Source organism: Coregonus lavaretus (genome assembly GCF_964263955.1).
Source record: "Coregonus lavaretus genome assembly, chromosome: 24".
Lineage (NCBI taxonomy): Eukaryota > Metazoa > Chordata > Actinopteri > Salmoniformes > Salmonidae > Coregonus > Coregonus lavaretus.
In genome coordinates, this window is record NC_140011.1 from 39,150,118 (window position 1) to 39,170,391 (window position 20,274).

Consider the following 20,274-nt stretch of genomic DNA (forward strand, 5'->3'; position numbering starts at 1 on the left):
ATTCCACTGCACCTACCCGGTGTATGTGACAATAAAACATATTTCGAAACAAATTTTTATCCAATAGCGAAAAATACAAGATACACATTTCAAAACTGTTCTTTTTTTAAGTGCTGAATATAAATAATAGTGGATGGTAAATATAATTTTCCGTACAGTATTTGACTATAACTTGACATACACATTTTTATATCCAATGGCAGGTTGTGAGCATGTTGAGAAATATGTCAGTCTTACAGTTTCATTATCTTTATACAACTCATCGGAAATAGGGGTGCTGTAAAGCAGTTGGCTATTGTACAAACTTAGCACAGTGTTGTATGCCATTTCTGCCCCATGCAACATTGTACAAGATCTCCTTTTCTATGTGACTTGTCAACTGATACAGTATCGCCTGTCTCTCTGCTTGACAAAATTAATCAGTTTACAGTGTATCAATGAAATTCAGATAATGAGTGGAATATATTGTTATATACAAACCAGTTATTTCAGCAGTGCACTGTACACTTAAACTATGAACTATTGAAGCACACTGGCTGATGGAGAATGATGATGTAGTATTTACAGCCATATCCATTTGGTTTTACCTTTCAAAATAAATTGATGTCAAATTGATGCATTTATGAGGTAAAAATATAGACATTTACAGTGTTCAGCAGTTATCAAACTATATACTTTAACTAGGCACTACATATTTTGGTTAAGTAGTTAACAGTTTTGAGAAGTTTGACTAAGTAATAGTATTGTTAAGAAATGACAAGAAAATCATATCAAAAGTAAAGTAAATATTGCATTTTGAAAAGCAGATACTTAGATTGAATATGTATCCAAATTGAAAAAGTGATTTGGTTCAGTGAACAAGTGACTGTGAATTATTTTTGTTGTACTCAGTGAATTGAAAATGTGCTTAGAGTTGTGAAACATGAGCCGTTTTGATGATCTGTTTGTCTTAGATTTGTGAAAATGTGCCAAATACTTATAAAAAATTATAATAGTAGGCCATCTTTAACCTCAGCTCAGGCCATGCTCCTAATCATCACCTGAGAGACTGGGGGTAAATTACCCTTTCCTCAATGAACCACCCCTATATATACACACAAGCATGCGGGTAGAATTATTCACCATACACAATAAAATGATCCACAGATGATTGTTGAAGATGTTGTTTCCACTCTGAAATAATATTTATACACTTTTATAAAGCTGTCTGTGTGGTGTGTGTGTTTGTGTGTGTCAATGACTGTAGACAATGTATGAAGGTGTGTGTGTGTTTTGGTCTGATCACTTGAGAATGCTTTTTGCTGCAGTGCATGCTAGGAAAACGCTGAGCCAGGGTCAGAGTAGTACAGAAGGTGTCGTATGCGGAGGCAGTGAAGAGAGTAGTAGAGGAAGATGGGTCCCTGTGAGCTAGGTTGAAGATGACAATTGTGAGTAGGCCGAGGCCAATAGAGACTCATAGGAATAACGTGCTTCAGTAAGGTTGGCTTCTTAGTGTTCATAGCCATGGTTATCAACTCTACTGCAGAAATTAAACATAAATCACAGAAAATAGATGTTGTGGTGGCAGCTGCAGAGAAGTACTTGGGCGTACGAGGTTTAACTGCAGAATAATTACAAGGTGTGTTGAACGAAAGTGTCCCGTCCTCCCAGGCCGCCGGCCTGAGGTACATTTTACATTTTAGTCATTTAGCAGACGCTCTTACCCAGAGCGACTTACAGTTAAGTGAGTGCATACATTTTCATACTGGCCCCCCGTGGGAATCGAACCCACAACCCTGGCATTGCAAACGCCATGCTCTACCAACTGAGCTACACGGGACTAGGATCAGACAGGGCCAAAGTAGTGGAATAGTGGTGAAGTTTTAATGGGTGTAGGACAGGGTTTCCCAAACTCGGTCCTGGTGACCCCAAGGGGTGGACATTTTGGTTTTTGCCCTAGCACTGTCTACGCAGCTGATTCAAATATTCAAAGCTTGATGATGAGTTGTTTATTTGAATCAGCTGTGTAGTGCAAGGGGGAAAACCAAAATGTCCACCCCTTGGGGTCCCCAGGACTGAGTTTGGGAAACCCTGTCCTGTGTTGGTAGGGCAATTTTTTATTCCCTTTTCCCTGTCCTTTTTTGCCCCTCCCATTTTTGTGTGACAAAGTGTAATGAATTCACACTCCAGGACAGTAGGCAGACACAGCCCACACAGTAGGTGGCGGCATGCACCTTGTATGTATGCGGACCACCATAATACCATAGACGAAGAAGAAGAAAAAAAAAGAAGAAGAAGGGTTTTCACCAACGATGTATATAAACCCTGGATTGCTGTAGCTATTTATTGGCCATTGAGAGGCTTTGAAGCCAACAGTCTGCCATATTGGCAGAAGGAGTAGGAGGTAGCTTAGTGGGTAAGAGCGTTGTGCCAGTAACCGAAAGGTCGCTGGTTCTAATCCCCGAGCCGACTAGGTGAAAAATCTGTCGATGTGCCCTTGAGCAAGGCACTTAACCCTAATTGCTTCTGTAAGTCGCTCTGGATAAGAGCGTCTGCTAAATGACTAAAATGTAAAATGTAAAATGTAAAATGAGCAGTTCTCCATAGGAATAAATTGAATTCTACAGTATTTCAATTAAATGTTTAAAGGACAAAATTACATGTAGTTAAGTTTTTTGTTGTTGTAGTGGGGACAGTAACATTAGTAATCTCTAAAAGATTATACTTGAGGAAAATGTTATGTACTACTGTATGTTTAGCTCACATAATATAATTTAAAAGCATGCATTAAGGTGTCTGTTTTAGAATAAATGTAGCAAAAACGAATGTAGACATTAACAAATGCATTTCTATAGCTTCCAAATTATGCTTTACGACGGTGGAGTGGCGCAGTGGTCTAAGGCACTGCATCGCAGTGCTAACTGTGCCACTAGATCCTGGTTCGAATCCAGGCTCTGTCGCAGCCGGCCGCGACCAGGAGACTCATGGGCGGCGCACAATTGGCCCAGCGTCGTCCAGTGTAGGGGAGGGAATGGCCGGCAGGGATGTAGCTCAGTTGATAGAGCATGGCGTTTGCAATGCCAGGGTTGTGGGTTCGATTCCCACGGGGGGCCAGTATAAAAAAAATATGTATTCACTAACTGTAAGTCGCTCTGGATAAGAGCGTCTGCTAAATGACTAAAATGTAAAAATGTGGAGGATTGCCAAGATGGAAGCACGGTGGCTTCAACACAACGCCCCCAAACGCTCATCTAGTGTATCTAGCGTATATATAACTACTTGGTTTCAACTAGTTACTACAGCCACAAAGTCCATATTGGCTATCATAAAAATATTGCAAACAAAAATGTGCTTTTCGGTCTTAGTTTAAAGGTTAGGGTCAGGTTTAAGATCAGATTTGAAGAAGACACATTTTAGAAATAGGCGGGGTTTATGACTTTGTGACTGTGGTAACTAGTGATTACCAGGAAGACGCTGACGGAGGATTTCGAAAATGGCGACATCTTTAGGAGCTAACACTTACAATAGACAAAATTGGGAAGACGCGGTATGTTTTAAATGATATTTTTCAGTTAATCTGAAAGGAAAATGTAATGTGTAATTGTTATTCTGCGACATTGATTGTGTCAATAAGCAGTGGTAATTTACTAGAGATACGTTAGGTGTTTTCCTGTGAGCTCGCTTAGCTAGCTAGCTAACTGCAAATCAGAGATGGTTTCTAGCTAGCTAAGTCGTTGCCCTTTTTAATAATTAGCAAAATAAAGTAAACATCACAGCTACGTAGCTAAACATTTAATGTTCTTGAACTATTTAATCGATTATTCAAAGTATCTAACTAGCTAGTTAATTCGTAAAATATCAGATTTGAGCTTTATCGTTAGCTAACCCCTTAGCTAGCTACGTTACTAGTATCTACTGTAACTAGTTAACGCGTTAGTTAATTGTTTTGTTTCCATCTTCTCTTCTACAGGATTTTCCCATTCTCTGCCAGACATGTCTTGGAGAGAATCCTTATATTCGAATGGTACGTTTAATCAATTCTCTGACTTCGGGTTAATGTTCTCAAGTTAACTAGCCATTGATCATGACTCTTCGTTCAATTACATTACACATAACATAAGTCATTGGACGAAGGGCGTCTTCTGTAGGGGGAAGTTTTATTAAGATCCCCGACGCTCGGTCTGAACATTAACATGCATTGCTTGAGGTACGATTTTGGAAGCAGAAGGATATGTTTTATATCAGTGATGAATAATTGTCAAAAAACAAAAGGTTAAATTGATACACACCTTCATAGGGTTAGTATATCCATGTTTGGAGATGGAAGACAAGAGGCGACCACCTGTGCTAACATGCGCCAAACACCTGTGTATAAGCGTAACTCGGGAAGTGCAGCAGAAGTGTAGTTTGTCAGATGGAGGCACCCGTAGCTGTATGGATTTGCGCAAAACCGCTACAATAAGTACATATTTTTATTAGAAATATTTTTTATTCTCGCAGATGAAAGATAAGGGCTATATCCCAAGCACTGATTGACGTTTCTAACCGTTAAAACACAGTGTCGGTATTGTAGCTCATGGTCGAAGCTAATGGCTGAGAACTGTAGGAGAAGGCAGAAGTCCGCCCAGAGTTTTCGAGAGCTAGGAGCTAACCATCTTTTTGCTAAATGCATATCCATGTAGCTGAATCGTGCTATTTTGATTGACATGTTCTTCTAGATATGGTTACTCAAAACAAGTACTCATCCTGTATCACAATCTGTTTATTTTTGATAGACCAAGGAGAAGTATGGCAAGGAGTGCAAGGTAAGAAATTCACAAGTGCATTAATGCTCAATTGGATTAATCAGTCACAGTTACACATATAGCAGAGTTCTCCCACATAGGTTCTGAGGAGATACTGTGTGTGTAATCCTTTGTTCCAGCCCAGATCTGATACAACAATTTAGCTATTGAAGGTATTTAATCTGGACCACCACTAGTTGATTTATTTGTGTTGGCTAGTGCTGGGCCGGAAAGAAAACCTGCGCATAAGTAGAGAACCCTGCTATAGAGTATGCCACTCTGCAATCTAAACCTTGACTGACCTCCTGCTTCCGCTATGTCCTGCTTAGATATGTGCCAGACCCTTCACCGTGTTCCGATGGTGTCCTGGGACCCGTATGCGCTTCAAGAAGACAGAGGCCTGCCAGACATGCAGTAAGATAAAGAATGTCTGTCAGACCTGCCTGCTGGATCTAGAGTATGGTGAGTCAACAAGAACAGGATTTGGAACAGTCATCCTCTGGGCCAGGTTATGTCTGTACCATCTAGAGAATGACTACACACACAGAGAGAGTTGTATAAAAAATGAGATATTGCACGACCGACAAGTTCAGGGTGGCTGTTAAAATGTTCATGACTCCTTCGTCTAGGCTTGCCAATACAGGTCCGAGACACTGGGCTGTCAATCAAGGACGACGTGCCGAAATCAGATGTGAACAAGGAATACTACACTCAGAACATGGAAAGAGAGGTGATGTATTTTCCCTTATTTTTTTAAATATTTTTTTAATTTAACCTTTATTTAACCAGGTAAGCCAGTTGAGAACAAGTTCTCATTTACAACTGCGACCTGGCCAAGATAAAGCAAAGCAGTGCGATTAAAAACAACAACACAGTTACATATGAGGTAAACAAAACATAAAGTCAAAAATACAACAGAAAATATATATACAGTGTGTGCGACTGTAGTAAATGATGGAGGTAAGGCAATAAATAGGCCATCGTGCATAATAGTTACAATTTCGTATTAACACTAGAATGATAGATGTGCAGAAGATGATGTGCAAATAGAGATACTGGGGTGCAAATGAGCAAAATAAATAATATGGGGATGAGGTAGTTGGGTGGGCTAATTTCAGAATGGCTGTGTACAGGTGCAGTGATCGGTAAGGTGCTCTGACAACTGATGCTTAAAGTTAGTGAGGGAGATAAGTGTCTCCAGCTTCAGAGATTTTTGCAGTTCGTTCCAGTCATTGGCAGCACAGAACTGGAAGGAATGGCGGCCAAAGGAGGTGTTGGCTTTGGGGATGACCAGTGATATATACCTGCTGGAGTGCAGACTACGGGTGGGTGTTGCTATGGTGACCAGTGAGCTAAGATAAGGCGGGGATTTGCCTAGTAGTGATTTATAGATGACCTGGAGCCAGTGGGATTGGCGACGAATATGTAGTGAGGGCCAGCCAACAAGAGCGTACAGGTCACAGTGGTGGGTAGTATATGGGGCTTTGGTGACAAAGAAGATCAAAGGTCATTGTTAACATTATGATCTGAGTCCCATGCGTAAACTTCTAATTGTGTGGTGGCAGTAATGTTACCAGACAGATCAATGTTTACATTCTGTCATCTAGCCTAATTCTGCTTGCAAATATCCTAACAGTGTGTTCATGCCGAGGGTTCAGATAGCACCCTTTGACCCTTCTCATTTTCCCTTGGGAAGATTCCAGACAATGTTTACTCACCAGATGTCACAGGACTTATTTATCAGGACCACCCAGAAATATCTGGTCTTTGGTCCTCTGGTCTGAGTTGTGTACCTTCCATGGCCAGGTCATTCATCATTATTTCAGTTAAATGAAATGGTTTAAATGGGGGTAAAATGCGTCCCTTTGACAGTAGCTCTCTCCTGACTGCAGATAGGGAACTCTGATGGTACACGGCCTGTGGGTCTCCTGGGTAAGGCCCCCAGCTCTAGTGATATGCTGCTGAAGCTAGCCCGCACCACGCCTTACTACAAGAGGAACAGACCACACATCTGCTCCTTCTGGGTGAAGGGAGAATGTAAGAGAGGAGAGGAGTGTCCTTACAGGTGAGCAACTGTCAACATCATGAAACCATAGGTGCAAAGAAAGACGTGACACGTTAAACATCAGGCAATTTGTTGACTTATGAGCCAATGGAAAAAGTAAATTCAGTGGCACAGGTCTGGTTATCATCTAAGATGTTGACTGACGTGTTGCTTTAACTCTCATTATCTGTGACCTACTGAACTCCAGGCACGAGAAGCCAACTGATCCAGACGATCCCCTGGCAGACCAGAACATTAAGGACCGTTACTATGGTATCAACGACCCTGTGGCTGACAAACTGCTGAAGAGAGCCTCCACCATGCCGAGACTGGACACTCCAGAGGACAAGTCCATCACTACGCTGTACGTGGGGGGGCTCGGAGACTCCATCACAGACTTGGAGCTCAGGTGAGTGCCTGCCCGAAATTAGTACAGTTTTACTCCAAATGAAGCAGACGGGGCTCACTGAAGTGAATTTAATCCAGTGTGCATTGCTGAATGTTGTCAACGGACAGTACTACAGTTGGGCTATATATATATATATATTTTATTATTGAACCCTTATTTTACCAGGTAAGTTGATTGAGAACACATTCTAATTTACAGCAACAACCTGTGGAATAGTTACAGGGGAGAGGAGGGGGGATGAATGAGCCAATATAACTGCTTGCCTCCCAACAGGAACCATTTCTACCAGTTCGGGGAGATCCGGACCACCACCATCGTTCAGAGGCAGCAGTGTGCCTTCATCCAGTTTGCCACCCGCCAGGCTGCAGAGTTGGCTGCTGAGAAGTCCTTCAACAAGCTCATTATAAACGGTCGTAGGCTCAACGTCAAGTGGGGCAGGTAAAGTACCATCCTGTGATATGACAGTCTCATACACTTCCACCTGTGGTTCCTAATACTAGTGACAGATGGCTGTGGCATCAGGTACCTGTTCTTCTGTTGATTGATTTCTCTGTTATCACAGATATTACAAGTAAAAACACCTCCAGTGTGACATGAATTGATGTGATGGATTGACTGTGTGTTATTCTGTTCCAGGTCCCAGGGAGAGGGGGGAAGGAGGGACGGGAGAGGGGGGAAAGAAGGACGGGGAGGAGGGCTGACTGAGATGGGGCTGAAGCTGGAGCCGGTTCCTGGTCTACCTGGAGGTGAGAGCTATACACTGGGAGAATCTCAAACGCATTTCCTTGATTCCTAGCTACCTCTGTCCTCACCACCTCCTCCTCAAAACCCATTAGATGAGAAGTTCAGAAGATGAGGGACCTCATACCTCCTCCAATGGGGTTTGAGAAGGAGGCTAGGAGAAAGGAACTAGGGCTGTTGCGGTGACCGTATTACCGCCACACGGGCAGTCATGAGTCATGACCGCAGTAAAATTCTATGTGACTCGGTCACGGTAATCTGCTCTTATGCACTCTGGACTTCTTATTTTATGTTTTACTTTAGTTTATATGGTAAATATTTTCTTAACTCTATTTCTTGAGCTGCATTGTTGGTTAAGGGCTTGTAAGCGTTTCACGGTAAGGTTTACACCTGTTGTATTCGGCGCATGTGACAAATAAAATGTGATTTGATTAGTAGTACCGAACTGGCTAGCGATCATCAGGTTGCTAATGGCCTGGTGCTCAGGGCTCTATTGTCCCTCTAACCACTGACATCAATGCAATTGAAATCACATCAACCACTTATCAAAACAGTATGTGCTTTTAAAACTCACCTCACTGTGATTGATTAATTTGAAGAAAGAAGTTCAACAACAGGTTGAAACTGAGTGGGAAACATGGTCCTTGTGGGTGTCATTTCAAAGCCTAACACAACGAAATGGACAGCGCTTTCTAAGGTGACAATTAATTAAAAACACTATATGCATATTAGAGCTTATGCATAGGCCTCTAAATGAGCCCAAGCCCCACCCCTAAAAAAACCTTAATTAAAATAATGATTGCGCTGTTATAAAATACATATCCTACCACATATTACACACGGCATAAAAAAATACTGATTTGAGATATCTTTGGAACATTATTGGTCTAGCATAAATTAAGATTTAGTATGATTAAAAAATATATATATATATATGTATGCACTCACTAACTGTAAGTCGCTCTGGATAAGAGCGTCTGCTAAATGACTAAAAATGTAAATGTAAAATTTAGCCTAAAAATATAGTTAATTTGTAGTTGATTTTGAATAGCAGATTAATAGGGCATTGTTTTATATTTTCATAATTAATAGGCTGACACATTACCTTTTAGCTACAGAATATCCCACCACTGTGAGTTTCCATCTCCTCCACTCCTTAATTTCTTCCTCCAGCGTGCAGAGAGAAGGGCTGTCAACCGTTTAATGAAATATGTTTTGTTGTGAAAACATGTTACTATCGATGTTCCGGAACAGATTTCACTTGGTTTTCCAAATTAAGCACTGGGTAGCTGCAGGAACATGTTTGAAGAGCCCATGGCAAACAGTTTGGGAAGAACATCACCTGCAGAGGAGCCTACCCGACATGAGTAAAACATGTACCAGTGGGAAAGTGGCCTCCATTCGCTATTCCAGTACATTCAGATGACATGTATTTTTTGTCTTGCCTCTGTTCCTGCCCATTTGATAATGGGACATTCTAAATTGAAAATATGTTTACATATTAGTAAAGACAAGATTAAATCGAGAATAGTCTGATGGGTGAAAATCACTTGATGAGAGAGCAGTGTGTGCAGCCTGAGGCAAGGAACAGAGCACACGCTTTTTTTTCTTTTTTTCTCGACTTTCTCAAATCATCAATAGCCTGTAGTCGCATCATGCAGCTCATAAATGTTTTGATTTCTAAGACATTCTAAGGTTTGTATCATTCACAACTAAAGTTGCCGGATAACTCTAAATCTAGTGTAAAGGACCTGTTTCAAATGATCATTTTTACGCTCAACATAGCCACTTCGTATGCACACATTCTCGCTCCAGAATGGGAAAAATATCCTTTATATTTTATACAGCTAAGTTTAATTACATTCTTCTTACTATAATATAAAATAATGGCACGGGACTTATAAGCATATCTTGTCAGCTAAATGAACAAGCCTACAGCATGCCGCATAGCCAGATAACATACAGTAGGCCAACTCATATTCTGTTCTTCTGAAATACATTTTCTTCATATCATAATGTTTCTTTAGACCTGCCTAAAATAAATAATGGATGTATTGTGATGGTGTATATTCAATTGATTTATTAGACTTTTTAAAATTTAGATGTTCCAAAGGCGTGCATTAGCGGCTTGTACAGTTGTGGTCAAAAGTTTTGAGAATGACACAATTATTGGTCTTCACAAAGTTTGCTGCTTCAGTGTTTTTAGATATTTTTGTCAGATGTTACTATGGTATACTGAAGTATAATTACAAGCATTCAATAAGTGTCAAATACTTTTATTGACAATTACATTAAGTTTATGCAAAGAGTCAATATTTGCAGTATTGACCCTTCTTTTTCAAGACCTCTGCAATCCGCCCTGGCATGCTGTCAATTAACTTCTGGGCCACATCCTGACTGATGGCAGCCCATTCTTGCATAATCAATGCTTGGAGTTTGTCAGAATTTGTGCGTTTTTGTTTGTCCACCCACCTCTTGAGGATCGACCACAAGTTCTCAATGGGGTTAAGGTCTGGGGAGTTTCCTGCCCATGGACCCAAAATGTAGATGTTTTGTTCCCCAAGCCACTTAGTTATCACTTTTGCCTTATGGCAAGGTGCTCCATCATGCTGGAAAAGGCATTGTTCGTCACCGAACTGTTCTTGGATGGTTGGGAGAAGTTGCTCTCGGAGGATGTGTTGGTACCTTTTTTTATTCATGGCTGTGTTCTTAGGCAAAATTGTGAGTGAGCCCACTCCCTTGGCTGAGAAGCAACCCCACACATGAATGGTGTCAGGATGCTTTACTGTTGGCATGACACAGGACTGATGGTAGCGCTCACCTTGTCTTCTCTGGACAAGCTTTTTTCCGGATGCCCTAAACAATCTGATAGGGGATTCATCAGAGGAAATGACTTTACCCCAGCCCTCAGCAGTCCAATCCCTGTACCTTTTGCAGAATATCAGTCTGTCCCTGATGTTTTTCCTGGAGAGAAGTGGCTTCCTCGCTGCCCTTCTTGACACCAGGCCATCCTCCAAAAGTCTTCGCCTCACTGTGCGTGCAGATGCACTCACACCTGCCTGCTGCCATTCCTGAGCAAGCTCTGCACTGGTGGTTCCCCGATCCTGCAGCTGAATCAACTTTAGGAGACGGTCCTGGCGCTTGCTGGACTTTCTTGGACGCCCTGAAGCCTTCTTCACAACAATTGAACCTCTCTCCTTGAAGTTCTTGATGATCGGATAAATGGTTGATTTAGGTGCAATCTTACTAGCAGCGATATCCTTGCCTGTGAAGCCCTTTTTGTGCAAAGCAATGATGACAGCACGTGTTTCCTTGCAGGTAACCATGGTTAACAGAGGAAGAACAATGATTTCAAGCACCACCCTCCTTTTAAAGCTTCCAGTCTTATTCTAACTCAATCAGCATGACAGGGTGATCTCCAGCCTTGTCCTCATCAACACTCTCACCTGTGTTAACAAGAGAATCACTGACATGATGTCAGCTGGTCCTTTTGTGGCAGGGCTGAAATGCGTGGAAATGTTTTTTTGGGATTAAGTTCATTTTCATGGCAAAGAGGGACTTTGCAATTAATTGCAGTTCATCTGATCACTCTTCATAACATTCTGGAGTATATGCAAATTGCCATCATCAAAACTGAGGCAGCAGACTTTGTGAAAATTAATATTTGTGTCATTCTCAACTTTTGACCACAACTGTATAGAAAGTCACCACCCCCTTTCAAAATGTTCACCTTTTGTTGCCTTACAGCCTGAAATGAAAACACATAACATCAGACTTTTACCGGCTTTATTTACACACAGTAACCCACAATATCCAAGTGAAAGCGTTTCTTTTTTTTACTCCGAAAAGTAATTAAAATTCAAACCGTAAAATACCCTATTTGGATAAGTGAACACCCCCCTTTAGAATTGCAATTGCAAACTTGCTGAGGTATAACCAACCACCTTCCAGATAGAAAAATCCAGCTAATTGGCTTCCATCTGTGATCAATTGTAGTGACTTTGATTAGTTCAGAATAAAAGCAGTTGTTCATAGAGGACTCCACTGCTTAGTAGTGCAATTCAAAGAAAATAATCCACTATGGGCGGAAAGGTACTTTCAAAAGATTTACGAGATAAAGTTGTGGAAAGGCACAAGTCAGGGGATGGATATAAAAAGATTTCAAAGGCTTTGTCTTTCCCTCGGAGCACAGTTAAGACCATTATTAAGAAGTGGAAGGCGTATGACATCACACAGACCCTGCATAGATCAGCCCGTCCCTCAACTGGATGACCGGGCAAGGAGGAGACCAATCAGAGAGGCTACCAAGAAGCTAATGGCGACTTTGAAGGAGCTTCAGGCCTTTATGGCAAAGGCTGGTCAATGTATGCATGCATGTGACCACAATATCACAAGCGCTCTACAAATCTGGCCTCTATGGGAGGGTGGCAAGAAAAAAACCACTCCTCAAAAAAGGCAGCATCAAGTCTCGTTTGAGCTTTGCCAAAAAGCGCATTGTAGATTCCGAGGCCAAGTGGCAAAATGTGCTGTGGTCAGATGAGACCAAAATTGAACTTTTTGGCCTGAACGCAAAACGATATGTCTGGCGAAAACCCAATATGTCTTTCCACCCAAAGAACACCATGCCTACAGTAAAGCACGGCGGTGGCAGCATCCTGTTGTGGGAGTGTTTCTCTTCAGCAGGGACTGAAGCACTTGTCAGGATAGAAGGGAAAATGGACAGTGCAAAATACCGACAGATTCTTGAGGAGAACCTGCAGCCCTCTGCCAGGAAGCTGAAAATGGGAAGATGGTTTACGTTTCAACATGACAATGACCCAAAGCACACCGCCAAAGCAACCGTACAGTAGCTGTAGTACTAGAAGGTGAATGTCCTTGAGTGGCCTAGTCGGAGCCCTGAACTAAATCCCATTGAGAATCTGTGGAATGACTTGAAGAGTGCAGTCCATGAGCCGTCACCATGCAATTTGACTGAGCTTGAACAATTCTGCAAGGAAGAATGGGCAAATTATAGCAAATTCTAGATGTGCAAAGTTAGAGACGTATTCAAAGAGACTACAGTTTCAGAGTTAAAATAAATAAATAAAATTCTCCCACTTGGATATTGTGAGTTATTGTGTGTAAATAAACCTGGAAAAAGTCTGATTTTTATGTGTTTTCATTTCAGGCTGTAAGGCAACAAAAGGTGAACATTTTGAAAGGGGGTGGAGACTTTCTCTACCCACTGTATGTGAGGAGGCCTGGAGATGCTGAACATGTTTATGCATGGCGACCTGTTAATAACGTTCTATTACGGACATTTTTTTCCATTCCCACAAAAATCGCAACAAAGCGCCCTATGCAAAACCCTCACTCTGTCACTCAGAAATATATTCCAGTGTCTGCCTGCCAGCTGAACATCTTTGCCTGTGTGTGTGCAGGCTACCTGCCCCTCCCCTCTGAAGCATAGGTTACTGTAGCCTACTGACGACATTACAAGCATGATGTTTAAAAGAATGGATCAACTTTTTCAATGCTAGTTAAGGATACTATAGTTATGTTTCACGTTGGATTTATTAACTACAGAAAGGTAAGATGTGTTTTTTAATTCTAGTGCTGCTCGGCACACACAAGCTTGTTGGCTAGCGAGCTAAAGGTTGCTCTGGTCCAACGTTAAACCAACTCGGAAGTTTAAAGACATTCAAAGTTCCTCCATAGAAGCCCCTCCTCCGTAGGTATAATTCTGTGGGCCTAATTCAGATAATGCATGTCATAAGATGCCCAGCACTTCAAGGTAAGCTTCCTCCATCCTCTCTCGCAAAATGCCAGTTGCATCTCGCGCCCTACACTGTAACTGGCAGCACTGTGTATGTGGGTTTGTCTTTCATGATTAAACCATACTGAATAACACATCATGCTGTTATGGCAAAATACGATTTATTTCCTATACTGATTTAAATTGCTTACCCGCTCCACAGCAAGCTACTCTATCTGCACTAATTGGTGAAGTCATTTTATGGTTTAGGGCAGGGCTGTCCAACCCTCTTCCTGGAGATCTACCGTCCTGTAGATTTTCAGTCCAACCCTAATTTAGCGTATCTGATTCAGTTAGTTAAGGTCTTGTTGAGCAGCTAATAAGTAGAATCAGGTGTGTTAAATTAGGGTTGGACTGAAAATCCACAGGACGGTAGATCTCCAGGAAGAAGGTTGGGCAGCCCTGGCTTAGGGGTTTAAAAAGGAACAAAGGAACGATATCAACCGGTACTTTCTTTGGGGTTCGAACCAGTTCAGAACTTTATTTTGTTGGTCGGAACAGTGGAACGGAACCAAAAAAATAATGGTTCTGCTCATAACGAAACGATTGGAAAATAATTTTGTTTTCAACCCCTGAGTGTGGGTAAAACCCCCACACACATTTGACCATACCCTTCCAGTAATGTGATTTGTCAATACTGACCCTCTGTCTCTGTCCTGCAGCGCTACCTCCACCGCCTGTGGACGAAGACACCCCTACCAACTACTTCAACCTGGGCCCCAACTCAGCCCCTCCTGTCATGAACATCAGCCTACCCCCACCCCCCGGCGTGGCTATGCCCCCTCCTCCAGGTAAAACAAGAATCCCATGAATTCTCCCCCCCGTAGTGGACCACAAATGTAAAAAAGTATTTTCATTGTGTTATACATGTTTTTTTTAACCCCCCCCCCAACTAAGGTTTTATAACCTGTGGCGTTTCCATCCCTACAGGCTTTGGGCCACCCATGTTCCACTCCATGGACCCCATGGGGATGCCCCCTCCCATGGGCATGAGGCCCCCTGTCCATGTCCACTACCCGTCCCAGGATCCACAGCGCATGGGTGCACACGCCAGCCATAGCGGAGGCTCCTAGACCCTCGTACCTCACTGTTTATAGTGATTTATTTTTTATTTTATTTTATTATTACATTTTGATTAACATCGTGATAGTTTTACCAATTTCACCCTATTAAAAACCCAGACACAGTGACTGTAGGCACAGTTCACAGATTTGAGATGCTTATTTTATATAAGCGTAATAGAGAAGAACCTCTGTTTGTCCACCAGCAAGGTCTTGCTCGTTAGGAAACGGGAGTGCTGAACAGTATGATTCGTTATACCTTCCTCCATCGAGCCTACAGGTAACTGCCAAAATAAAGGGAACCCCAACATAACGTGTCTTAATAGGGCGTTGGGCCACCACGAGCCAGAACAGCTTCAATGCGCCTTGGCATAGATTCTACAAGTGTCTGGAACTGTATTGGAGGGATGTGACACCCATTCTTCCACGAGAAATTCCATCATTTGGTGTTTTGTTGATGGTTGTGGAAAACGCTGGCTCAGGCGCCGCGCCAGAATTTCCCGTAAGTGTTCAATTGGGTTGAGATCTGGTGACTGAGACACACACACCCTTTAAACCCCCTATGCTCCTTTGAGACCCCTTTTTCAAAGTCACTGAGATCTCTTCTAGCCATGATAGCCAGAATAATGGTCAACTGGGCATTTTTATACATGACCCTAAGCATGATGGGAAGTTAATTGCTTAATTAACTCAGGAACCACACTTGTGTGGAAGCAACTGCTTTCAATATATGTTGTATCCCTCATTTATTCAAGTGTTTCCTTTTATTTTGGCAGTTACCTGTATGTTCTAACTCTGGTTTGTAGATTTGAAAAGGGGGAGGGTTACGTTTGCAAGATGTGCATATTGTACTGAACCTTTCTTATACAAGAGAATGTCACTATTTGAACTTCCATTTCTACAATATTTTTCTGTAATGCATTTTGTGCAGAATTGTCAGACGTTAAGTCTTCAGAACTTCCAGTCATGAAGACCATTTTACTTCTATGTGGTGGCACTATTATCTAAAGATTGATAAAGGTGTCCATGACTCCATAGAATTGTTAAGGTCTTTGTTTTATTATAACTGTGAAAAGTGTATCGTTCACATTTTTGCTTCATTAAACATATTATCCTTCTTTCTTTTAAAAGTTTTTATGTTTTTTATTTATTAGCATAATTTAACAAGTTGTGGCCTTGATAAAGAATGACCTGGTTGAAGAAATTGTTGATATAATTAGCTGTGGCAGAACAAGACAAGGACAGAACATCATTTTCTAAAGTAATTACATGCAAGAAAATTGCTGGATACACATTAGTATCCACTAGTTGGACTTGCCGTTCATGTCTCTAAGAGTGTAAAGAGGTCATCTGTGTCATCATCTAAAGCTGTCAAGGGGCGCTTTCGCCATTGAAGCCGACTTTACAGGAGAGTCGAGACTGATCAACAAATCACCTTGCATCATACATAACTACTCAATATTATTTGTAGATCAGTCAGTCACAAGTTACCCCTGATGCTCTCGATCACAGCCATGGTCTCAGAGGTCTGAAGTCTCCATTTCAGCAGTGTAGTGGGCAGCCCAACCTCTTGGGGTGCGGTTGAAGTTGGGCCGGTCACACATGCTCTCCCAGGTCCGACTAGGTTCAGTATGGGCCTGCAGGAGCTCAAAACCAGGCAGGGGGAACATCCTCACACTACCTGCTGTCCCCCCAAATGGCATTGGGGCCCTAGAGAAATAAATGTGTGTCAGGATCTGCAGTTCGAAAGTATAACCACAGATTAAATAATATGGCTTCTCTCTGATCAAAAAGCCTCTAGTGGGTGGGTGGGTAATGGTAGCATGGTGTGAGTAGATTATCTCAAAAAGTTGAATGATGCAGACAGATTCCCCCTTGTATCTTGATATAAATCTGTCTTGAGTATTTTCTAGAGTTGTGTGGGCATCAGTTTACAGACGCTGTGTTTTAAAATAGACACGACTCAGTGGTCCAGTCTGGTGTGAGCCAGTGCCAGATTCTGGTTTCACAAGCAGACAGCAGCCTTTTATAAAGAGGTTTCAGAAGCCAGCCAAGGAGGAAACCAGAGGCCTAGAATTTTCGTTGACTGGACTGAAAGGTTGATGCTTAAGTATTTCTCAAAAACACACACCTTGATTAGTCAACCACAAGCTGTGTGGGAGTGTAGGGAGTGATCAAGGGCAGCCTATAGAGCCAGTAGCGTGGGGTCACCTGTTGAAGCACCTGTAGTTGGCTGGGGTGAGTTTCTGTGGCAGCTCAGGTAGATGGGCGGAGATGGCAGTCAGCAGCTTGTCACTGTCACCGTGCTGGTCTTGAACCAGCCATGGGGAGCAGTAGGACTTGGGGATCACAGTGACGTTGAACCTCTCATGAGGGACTTCTTTCAGAGGCCCAGAGTAACCTTTGAGGGAGGGGTGAGGTGGATTGTTATTGTAGGGGTAATACCCTGTCCCCTTCCATCACACAGACAGACAGACAGACACTCTCTCACACTCAGTTACCTGGGGCCAGGACACTGGGGTTTCCCTTACTGGCTATTGTGTTCTTCAGGGATCTCACTAGGCTGTTTCTCCCTGGTTGTCCAAAATAGACCTCTGTGTGGTAATTATTCTTCCCTCCTTGTGAGGCTCCCTGGTTATGTGTACTACTATGGTCTGGCTGCTGGGGGTTGAGGGGCCCCAACCTGTGAGTGTCTGGTGCTACGTTCTCCAAGGTGAACCTCTCCACCCTCTTCTGCCTCTCCTGGTACATTCTGGAACCTCTGTTAGACAGCAGGTTGAGCTCTTCCATCATCAAATCCTGAGGAACGCTGATCTTCTTCCCCAGGTCAAAGTGCTCTGAGGTGTTAGCAACACAGAGACGGATACATGATACATGTAGATAGTGTTGACACATGAACAATCAAATACGTAGAGAGATAAACACAGACGAAAGTATTAATATCCTCCACAGAGTCTTTTGACTTGATTGTAGTGGCCTCTTTACCTTGCAAGCAAAACCATGTCTTCTGTGTTCAATAGAATATGGCTAACCGGCTCTAACCTCTCACTGTTTGTAACAGTATCTTATTCTGGCACATTGAGTTCTACTCTCAGACCCTGAATGAGGATGGTTACTTCGGGAAGGTGTTTGATTGCTGGACATGTGTAATCATTAAACCTGACACATGGAGGAGTCTGGGGCATGCTGTTCTTGTTATGAGGTCATGTATGTGGGATTCATGGTTCTGCCCCATCCTGCTGCTATGAGTCACCCCTCGCCTCGGCATAATTATATTCCTCCCCTGGAGTGATATACATTACTTGGTCCTCGCTCCCTTCACTCCCCTCACTCCCTGATCATTCACGACCCTCACAGTTGAGCTCAGAGGGAATGCTGTTTGCCCTGTTGAGCTAGAATATATTAACTTTTCTGGATCAAATAGGATTTGAAAGGGAACCCAAAGATAATGGAATTCTCCAATGAAATGCAATGCAATGTGGCTTTCTTTTTCAATAGCACGTCGTGAGTCGTGACTCCCTCGGTGGACTGTGGTGGTTGCCATACCTCCTTGTGTCTCCATGCACAGTTCCTGGACCAGCTGTTTCCTCTGCTTGGCCAGGTCACAGTCTGGTGCCTGCATCGTCCCTGTCAATAAGATTACACCCTGCCATCAGAGACCAGTATGATTACACCCTGCCATCAGAGACCAGTATGATTACACCCTGCCATCAGATACCAGTATGATTACACCCTGCCATCAGAGACCAGTATGATTACACCCTGCCATCAGAGACCAGTATGATTACACCCTGCCATCAGATACCAGTATGATTACACCCTGCCAGCAGAGACTAGTGGGATTACACCCTGCACCAGAGACCAGTATGATTACACCCTGCCGTCAGAGACCAGTATGATTACACCCTGCCATCAGAGACTAGTATGATTACACCCTGCCATCAGATACCAGTGGGATTACACCCTGCATCAGAGACCAGTATGATTACACCCTGCCGTCAGAGACCAGTATGATTACACCCTGCCATCAGAGACTAGTATGATTACACCCTGCCATCAGAGACTAGTGGGATTACACCCTACCATCAGAGACTAGTATGATTACACCCTGCCATCAGAGACTAGTATGATTACACCCTGCCATCAGAGACTAGTATGATTGCACCCTGCCATCAGATACTATTATGATTACACCCTGCCATCAGAGAGTAGTGGGATTACACCCTGCCATCAGAGAATAGTGGGATTACACCCTGCCATCAGATAATATTGGGATTACACCCTGCCATCAGAGGCTAGTATGATTGTACCCTGCCATCAGAGACTAGTATGATTACACCCTGCCATCAGAGACTAGTATGATTACACCCTGCCATCAGAGAGTTAGGGGATTACACCCTGCCATCAGAGAATAGTGGGATTACACCCTGCCATCAGAGAGTAGTGGGATTACACCCTGCCATCAGAGAATATTGGGATTACACCCTGCCATCAGAGGCTAGTATGATTGCACCCTGCCATCAGAGACTAGTATGATTACACCCTGCCATCAGAGACTAGTATGATTACACCCTGCCATCAGAGAGTTAGGGGATTACACCCTGCCATCAAAGACTAGTATGATTACACCCTGCCATCAGAGAGTAGTGGGATTACACCCTGCCATCAGAGAGTAGTGGGATTACACCCTGCCATCAGAGAATAGTGGGATTACACCCTGCCATCAGAGAATATTGGGATTACACCCTGCCATCAGAGAATATTGGGATTACACCCTGCCATCAGAGGCTAGTATGATTGCACCCTGCCATCAGAGACTAGTATGATTACACCCTGCCATCAGAGACTAGTATGATTACACCCTGCCATCAGAGAGTTAGGGGATTACACCCTGCCATCAAAGACTAGTATGATTACACCCTGCCATCAGAGAGTTAGGGGATTACACCCTGCCATCAAAGACTAGTATGATTACACCCTGCCATCAGAGAGTTAGGGGATTACACCCTGCCATCAAAGACTAGTATGATTACACCCTGCCATCAGAGAGTTAGGGTATTACACCCTGCCATCAGAGAGTATGGCAGGCAGAAACAGTCTCTGTAAGCATGTGTTGTTCTTATGTTATAATCTTGTTACTACATAACAATCCAGTATAGCAACAAGTAAACATCCAGAGAGATATGGCAAGTAGACTGGTCACAGCCAAGCCATTCTGTCTAATGTCACGTAGGGAACAATGTATATAGAACATTAGTTGTACAGGAGTTAAACAGTAATAACATGAGACTAACTGACAGAACAAATCCTCGTGGCATCATAATGTCTTACCTGCTATTGGAATTCCAGAACTACCTCCAGATATCAGCTAACTCACTCCTGAATGATGCTATAAGAAACTGTTTTCTAATTGCTAATGTCTCTTTATTCAAGGCAGAGCTTCCTTTGCTGGTGGAAGACTG

The 20,274-nt window shown here is 42.8% G+C and overlaps 2 protein-coding genes across 3 annotated transcripts; one reads left to right on the forward strand and one right to left on the reverse strand.

Moving 5' to 3' along the window:
- The first annotated feature begins 3,445 nt into the window (after nt 1-3,445).
- LOC311099710 (pre-mRNA-splicing factor RBM22-like) lies at nt 3,446-15,938 on the forward strand. Of its 2 annotated transcripts, XR_014609754.1 has the most exons (12): nt 3,450-3,526; nt 3,950-4,003; nt 4,755-4,784; nt 5,093-5,225; nt 5,393-5,493; nt 6,656-6,828; nt 7,016-7,216; nt 7,490-7,654; nt 7,853-7,962; nt 14,414-14,542; nt 14,682-14,937; nt 15,589-15,938. XR_014609754.1 is itself a non-coding variant. In XM_084140450.1 (11 exons), the coding sequence occupies exons 1-11, from the start codon at nt 3,473-3,475 to the stop codon at nt 14,822-14,824; spliced, it is 1,293 nt and encodes a 430-aa protein (XP_083996576.1). In that variant the 5' UTR covers nt 3,446-3,472; the 3' UTR covers nt 14,825-15,489. The 2 variants fall into 2 exon arrangements, 1 of the variants encoding a protein (XP_083996576.1); XM_084140450.1 differs by lacking the exon at nt 15,589-15,938 and having other exon boundaries at nt 3,446-3,526; nt 14,682-15,489.
- Nucleotides 15,939-16,332: 394 nt separating this feature from the next.
- Nucleotides 16,333-18,434, reverse strand: LOC311099337 (myozenin-2-like; the record flags this gene model as incomplete). Its single annotated transcript, XM_084140058.1, has 4 exons — nt 16,333-16,522; nt 17,024-17,213; nt 17,314-17,649; nt 18,359-18,434. 4 exons carry the CDS (start codon nt 18,432-18,434, stop codon nt 16,333-16,335), a joined length of 792 nt encoding a protein of 263 aa, XP_083996184.1.
- Between the last annotated feature and the right edge of the window lie 1,840 nt (nt 18,435-20,274).

What these genes read in the sequence shown, in the direction of transcription:
- LOC311099710 (XM_084140450.1), top strand. Translation starts at nt 3,473, where the DNA reads ATGGCGACATCTTTAGGAGCTAACACTTACAATAGACAAAATTGGGAA. An exon ending in GACAAAATTGGGAAGACGCG is followed by an intron (nt 3,527 to 3,949) that starts GTATGTTTTAAA and finishes TCTCTTCTACAG; the next exon opens with GATTTTCCCATTCTCTGCCA. An exon ending in CCTGCTGGATCTAGAGTATG is followed by an intron (nt 5,226 to 5,392) that starts GTGAGTCAACAA and finishes TCCTTCGTCTAG; the next exon opens with GCTTGCCAATACAGGTCCGA.